Raw genomic sequence first — 7247 nt, 5'->3', positions numbered from 1 at the left:
TAAGTTCGCAGTCAACCTACAGTCCAGCCTCGAACGAAGACCTCAAGAAACCCCACAACCACACGGAGCCTCGCCTTAGGACGCACACTCGTGCAGGGAATCTTTCCGGGTCATGGGGGCGGAGCCGCCGGAAGTGACCTGACGCCGTCTGCTGCTTGTTGTTTGAGCGGCTGACGGGAAGGAGAAGCCCGAGGTCCGGGCGCTCGGCTGGGCAGAAGTCGCTGGATCCCGACCCACCGTTAGGCATTGCAGGAGCCAGAAGTGAAGACTGTCGGCTACGGAGCGGCGGGGCTGGACGCCCGCTCGCCTTCCGATCTCATCATGTCGCGGGGCTCCATAGAGATTCCCCTTCGGGACACCGATGAGGTAGGGGTCGAGTATAGGGGAAGTGGGGGCCGTGCACAATCTAAGCCACCCCCCTTCCCTCTTGACATGGATTTCGAAGAGCATTCCCCTCCCCCAGGAGCCCAGGCCTAAATCTCCGATCAAAGCTCTTTCCCAGCCGCTGCGCCCGCCCTATAGGGAACACCTGAGCCCTCGCAGCCTCTGGGTCACTCGGAGAAGTTCCTCAAAGTTCTTTTTCCGATGTTCATATTTATCTGTACTCTTCTTTTTCCTGACAATTTCAGAGGAGCAGGGTTTTCCGATCAGATTATGGAGGGGGACGCTGATGTCACTGTGGGCTTCCTGCTGCTCAAGCTAGATATCTTTTACTGGGAATCTATAGGATTTCTCCCTTTCGCTTCTGATACTTGAATCTGCCCTGTGCCAAACAGTGCAAATAATAAAACAGTCAGCTGTTCGGTCGATGACGTTTCTACACTGAGATTGGGACCTCAAGTTTTAATATTTTTGAGTATCTAAGGAGAAGATGCTGTGCTGGTAAAATTAATCCCTTCTCCCTTCCTGACTCCTCTTCCATAGGAGGCCTGATAATCTTATTGGACATTTCCTGTCATTTTTTCTTTATTTTAATTATCTTTAAAAAAACCAACTTACAGACGTCGAGTCAATACCGACTCATAGTAGCTCTCCATTAACTTTCTGAGGCAATAAATCAACACTGAATCTTTCTAACACAAAGCAGCATCTGGTGGATTCGAACTGCCAGACACACAAGCAGTGTTACCAATGTTACCAGAACTTCTTCTTAAATGTAATACTGGAATAAAAATCACATGGCCCAATGTACAATAGTTTGCAGTATATTCATAAAGTTGTATATCGGCTCATAGCTATGTAATACTGAAACATTTTCTTACCGTTATTTTTGTGCCTTATTCAAGAGTCTGTAACACACAAATGTTGCCTACGTGGTTAATGTGTACAGTATGTAGTTAACTACATTTGTATTGCATATAATATTGCACTTGATAGATTATCAAGTCCATTCAGTCAGTGTCTCTAGAATGCTTATTTGCACGTGACTTGAATTATGTGTTAAGCAGGGGTTTTGTGGGTTTTTTTTTTTTTTTAGTAAGGAATAGGGGATTTTGAGTAGCATTTTATCATTTTAGTGGTTTAGGGACAACTTCATCTGTATAGGGAGTTCTGGAGGTCCTTTGGGTAAGGAGCTGCACTGCCAACCCAAAGGCATGTTGTTTGAGTCCTCTGTGCTGAAGAAAGCAAGCCCCTATGGCTTCAGATCTTTTGGTCATAGGGTTTCTATGACTTAAGCTCCACTCCACGGCACCTAACAACATGTGATTTACAGACTCTGAACCCCCCTGGAGGATCACCGATGAGTTGATTCTGACTCATGGGCATCTGGAATAACAAAGGATCTGTTTTATTTTCTATGGAATTATTTAATAGCATGGTATAATAACATTCTTTTCAAATACGCTATAAAACAGTTTTTACCATATACTTGTTCACTTCTGTCTAAACTATGGGATTCTGGTGGCCTGGTGGTAACAAGCTACGCTGCAATCCCAAAGGCATGCGGTTTGAATCAATCCACTGCTCTGTGGAAGGAGGATGAGCAGTCTCCTCACGTGTGATTTACTGCCTTTGAAAACTCCGTGGAGCATCTACTGAGTTGTTTCCAGCACACAACAACAATAAGAACATATCTAAAGTGAATATAAACCCAATTGATTATGTATAAAAACAGCAAAGCAGAAATGTGAATTTTAAAAAATAGAAGAATTAAACTGTACATTTTGTGTTTTAGGTTATTGAACTTGACTTTGATCAGTTACCGGAGGGGGATGAAGTTATCAGTATTCTCAAACAGGAACACACACAACTGCACATATGGATTGCTTTGGCGGTCAGTATTCATGTAACAAATATATTTATTGACTAGGAAATAGTGATTCCTTCTTTGCAGATTTCATAATAGTATGAATACTTACATGATAAATTGATTGTACTATGTCTTTATTACCGTTTGTTCCATTTCCTAAATAATGTGTGCTCTCCTGTTACATATTTCTATTTACATTAGTAAAGGCAAAATTGATTTCAGTTTAAGAAATTCCCTATTGAATGTTGGATATTTGATTATATAGTAATTATTCAATGACAGTGATTTATGGTTTTTAGATAAGCTGGGAAACACAGATTGCTACAGTGTAAACATTTCTACTTCACATCCTTTCCTATAGTAATAAGATAATTCCAGTAAAATACTTTATAAATTTATTCTGTTGCCAGCCTAACCCACAAAAGCCTTTTGAGGTATAATTTGGTACTGGCTTAACTTTTTTGTCCCTTATTTTGTTCCCCTGGGACCATTACTCAAAATTATCCGGGAAATCATCTCAGAATGTTTTACATACTCTCCATCTTCCCCTCAATCTTATCATCAGCTGCGTAATTTGATATGTTTGATGTGTTTGTTTGAGGTGTTCCCATTTTGTGGAAATAGCTAATAGCACTGTAGTCCTTTCTAAGCAGCTGTGCCACAGGTCATTTTTATATAAAAATACTTCAGAAGGCACCTAACATCTTGAATTGTCAAGTAGTTCTAGATGTAAGCTTATATCCGGTCTTCAGGCATGCTAAAACTTTCTTTTCTTTTGGATATGGATTTACGGAGAAGTGCTTTGAGTGACACACGTGCCTTCTTGAAATTAAATATCATATTGTCTTAATTATTTCTTATTCTATGAAGATGGAAGTGAGCTTTTGTGCATTTTTTTTTAAAAAATGAAAAAGGAATTAAAAATTTTAATATTTATGTTTCCTTTAATAACACTTATATCAAATTGAAAGAGGATTAATGTGTCACCTGCTATGTTAATCATAGAAATGATTGCAGAGGGAAAAAAGAGTATAGGATTTGAAATTACAGAGGCTTTTGTTCAAATCCCAAATTGAGATTAGCAGACTAGCTGTGTAATCTAAGACAAAAGACCTATCCTTGAGCTTTGTAATCTTGAATATGAGGATATTTGTGCCATTTGATAGGGTATTTGTATAGATTAGAAAGAATGTATATGATGTGCCTGACATAGTGTGGGTTTCCAACTAGGTGGTTAATAGATGATGGAATTCCTCTTATTTCTTGTACATAAAATGGAAGTTATTTAACATGTTCAAAGTCATAGATAATTGTGACATTTTAAGAGCCAAAACTCTTGTACATAAAATGGAAGTTACTTAACATGTCCAAAGTTCCAAATCATTTTGACATAATAAGAGCCAAAACTCTTTTCTCACTAGAATTCTTTCTTCCTCCCATTATTGTTTTTTTCACACTTTGCTTGCTTAAAAATTTTAGTTTAAAATCAGCTGTTGCCAGGTAAAAAGTAAGTTGAAAATATTTGTAATGCTCTCAATTTTTTAAAACAGCCTTATTTTTAACTTATAATTGAGCTACAACAAACAGTTCATTCTTGGCCATCTGATAGGTTTTATATATACATACACCCGTAAAACCATCACCACAGTCATGATAATGAATCTCTCTGTCATGCCTAAATATTCCCCTGCCACTCTTGGCAGCCACTGTTGCTATTTGTCTTAGTCCGCGTTTTCGAGAGCTGTATATAAATGGAATCATAGGTCTGTACTCTCTTTTGATTTGCCTTCTTTCACGCAGCGTCATTGTTTTGAAATTTATCCATGTTGTTGCTTGTTCATCCCTTTTTTATTGCTAAATAGAATCCATTGTACAGTTATATCAAAGCTTATTTATCTATTCAGCAGTTGATGGATGTTTGAGTTGTTTTATTTTTTATCTATTACAAATAAAGTTGCACTAAAACATTCTTGTAAGTTTTTGTATGAGCATATGCTTTGCTGGTTCTAATTTAATCTTTTTTTCTTATAGCTGGAATACTACAAGCAAGGAAAAACAGAAGAGTTTGTAAAGTTGTTGGAAGCAGCTCGTATAGGTGGCAATTTAGACTCCAGAGACCACGAGAAAGACCAAATGACTTGCCTGGATACACTAGCAGCCTACTATGTACAGCAAGCTCGGAAGGAAAAGAATAAGGACAGTAAGAAGGATCTTATTACCCAGGCAACTCTGTTGTATACGATGGCTGATAAAATTATTATGTACGATCAGAACAAACAAGTCCTATTTCTTTGAATTTATAAAAAGAAAAAATATACCTCATGAAAACAAAATGTATGAAAGAGACACAATGAGAATTTTTTTAATAATATGTTTTTTAAAAATAATATATTTGTTCACCAAAAAGAGTTCCTCATTAAAATGAAAATTTCTTTGGTTCTTATTCTGTTGGTGTGCCGGGGCACTATATGTGTTCAGCATATGAATCAAGTTGACTCAGTAATTCCACCATCTTTAGGTGTATTTAAAGCAGACTCATATTTCGGGATCTCTCTATTTGTAACTCAGAATTGTTTCTTGGTTGTTTAAATACATTATAATTACTAGAGGAATTTGTGTGATGGTCCACCTCCTTCCTGTCTGGTTTTCATTTCAATGCTTTATGTTCATGTTAAATTGTGGTTAGTCTTTAATAAAGGAAAATCTAAGGTGACGTATGACTTTTCAGAACCATTTGTTGGGAAGAGCTTGTTTCTGCCTTCTCGAAGGTGACAAAATGGATCAAGCTGATGCACAGTTTCGCTTTGTACTCAACCGGTCTCCAGACAACATTCCAGCCCTCCTTGGTAAGTGATCTTCAGCAAGCTTTTTAGGAATTTTTTTTAAAACGCCTTAATTACAGCGTGGTAAGCTCTTCGAGAGTAGGCCAAGCAGAAGAGAGCTTTATCTTTTTAGAAACTATTTACTATTATAGCTTTTAAGTTTGTTTTTTTTTATTTATTTTTTCCATTCATTCATTGTTGCATATTTTCCTCCCTGTCCACCCCTCCACCTAGTTTGCTTTTGTCTTTGAAAAAAGAAAAAAAAATTTCTTATTTTTTTAAATGCTTCTAATTTTATTATGCATTTAAGAATAATTGTGGAAAAGCTAACATAGAAAGTATTATAATTGATAGCATGGTTATTTTCTAAATAATTCTAGATGATGAAAGTAAACAAAATAGTTAAGCTGAAGAAAAAATGGAAAGGAAGCAAAGGAGGAACTATTAAGAGGAAAATATAATAATTGTAACAAGTTTAGAACCAGTTATCATGATGACTGACTCAGGGTGATGTCATATATATCTGAAAACCATATGATGTGGAGAGTTTTTTTGTTGTGTTTTCTTTTTAAATTTTATTTTTATTAAATTTTATACTGCTTACCAAAAAAAAAAGAAACTATTTACATACAACAGATTGTTTCTATTGGAACTGTTGAAACAAGATATATACCAGTTAAGAATCATCTTTATTTCTGTCAAAAGATTCAGTAAAATTACTTAGGTCATTCCAGTCTATTTCAGTTCTTTCTTTTATTTAACTTAATTATTTCAGTTATTATTTCTTAGTTATGTGAAAGACAAGACTGCTCTCCTTATACTTAAGTTCATTACCATCAAGTCAGAACTGACTCATAGCTGATCCTCCATTGGGCTTCCTAGGAGGAGATCCCATAGCAAGAGACTGCCCATCTTTCCCCATAGGGTTCTGTTTACAAGCATATGGTGTTATACCTTATGTTGAAAAGTTTTTGTGTCAGATCATGTCACTCTTTTCAGGTATTTAGATAAATTGTTGCAACATGCTTGGACCTATATTCTTTATTTGTTAAAAATCATTACAGGTAAAGCTTGCATTTCATTCAATAAGAAGGATTACAGAGGCGCACTTGCTTACTATAAGAAAGCATTGCGTACTAACCCAGGATGTCCAGGTAAGGGAAAAAACTTTAGGTCAAATCTGTATAGTTACCCAACTTAAAATATTGGTGATTTTAGCAGTTGCTTTATTTGGCTTAAAGACTAGCTAATGAGTCTTGGTGTAAACGTTTATCCTTTTTTTTCCCAAAAATCTTTTTTTATTCAGCAAATTTTTCTTGAGCTTTATGTGTATATCAGGCACTGTTTCAGGTCCTGAAAATGGTAGTGAAGGGGGGAAAAAGTTTATGCTTTCCTGGAACTTATTTTCTGTAGGGAAATACAGCAATAATTAATATAAATAAGTATAAAGTAGTTTATGTTGTTGTTCTTGTTGTGCACCATCAAGTCAGAACCAAGCCATAGCTGACCCTCCAGTGGGTTTTCAAAGGCAGTTAATCGCACGGGAGATTATCCATCCTTCTCCCATGGAGCAGCTAGTGGCCTCTGGTGGCCTCAAACTGCGTGCCTTCAGAATTGCAGTGCAGCTTCTTGCCACTAGGCCACCAGAGCTCATGGGAAAAATAAAGCAGGAAAGAGAAATGAATAGGGTTGAGGTGAGAGATACTTTGAAAAGATGACCAGGGAACATTACTGAGAAGATAGCATTTGAGTAAAGACCATTTGAGTACAGAGCCATGCATATATTTGAAGAAAATAATTTTTACAGAGAAGTAATAGGAAATATAAATGTCTTGAGTAAAATGTGTACTCTTTACAGTAGGTTCAGAAAGAGTGATAAGGTTAGTGTATCTGGAATGAAAAGTGAGAGTGAGAAGGAACGTGTAACAGAGATAACCAGGATCCTAGACACCTTCCTGGGTAGATTCCACCAGCCATGCAGAGAAGAGCTGACATCAAACTATTTTAGGTTTAGGAAAAGATGGAATACTTCAGAATTCATTCTGTGACAGAAGCACAACCCTGATACTCAAAACCAGGCAAATAAAAGATTTTTTAAGTTCATCCCTCATGAACAGAAGTTCTTAACAAAATCAGAGGAACTCTGGTGGCCTAGTGGCAGGAAGCTGCACTGC

At 36.9% G+C, this 7247-nt stretch overlaps 1 protein-coding gene across 1 annotated transcript in view; it reads left to right on the top strand.

The window, feature by feature from the left end:
* Positions 1-261: 261 nt before the first annotated feature.
* The window catches only part of CTR9 (CTR9, Paf1/RNA polymerase II complex component), a 47278-nt gene continuing 40292 nt past the window's right edge, over positions 262-7247 (top strand). Inside the window, exons 1-5 of the mRNA XM_006885593.1 lie at positions 262-366; positions 2177-2275; positions 4283-4531; positions 4980-5097; positions 6138-6227. Of these exons, the coding sequence (XP_006885655.1) occupies positions 322-366; positions 2177-2275; positions 4283-4531; positions 4980-5097; positions 6138-6227 (601 nt within the window). The 5' untranslated portion in view covers positions 262-321. The remainder of the gene's footprint in view (positions 367-2176; positions 2276-4282; positions 4532-4979; positions 5098-6137; positions 6228-7247) is intronic.

The sequence above is a fragment of the Elephantulus edwardii genome, unplaced genomic scaffold, assembly GCF_000299155.1.
Source record: "Elephantulus edwardii isolate Elephantulus edwardi_28Jun2011 unplaced genomic scaffold, EleEdw1.0 scaffold00044, whole genome shotgun sequence".
In the NCBI taxonomy this organism is placed as follows: Eukaryota; Metazoa; Chordata; class Mammalia; order Macroscelidea; family Macroscelididae; genus Elephantulus; species Elephantulus edwardii.
This window is presented reverse-complemented; position numbering and strand designations above follow the sequence as displayed.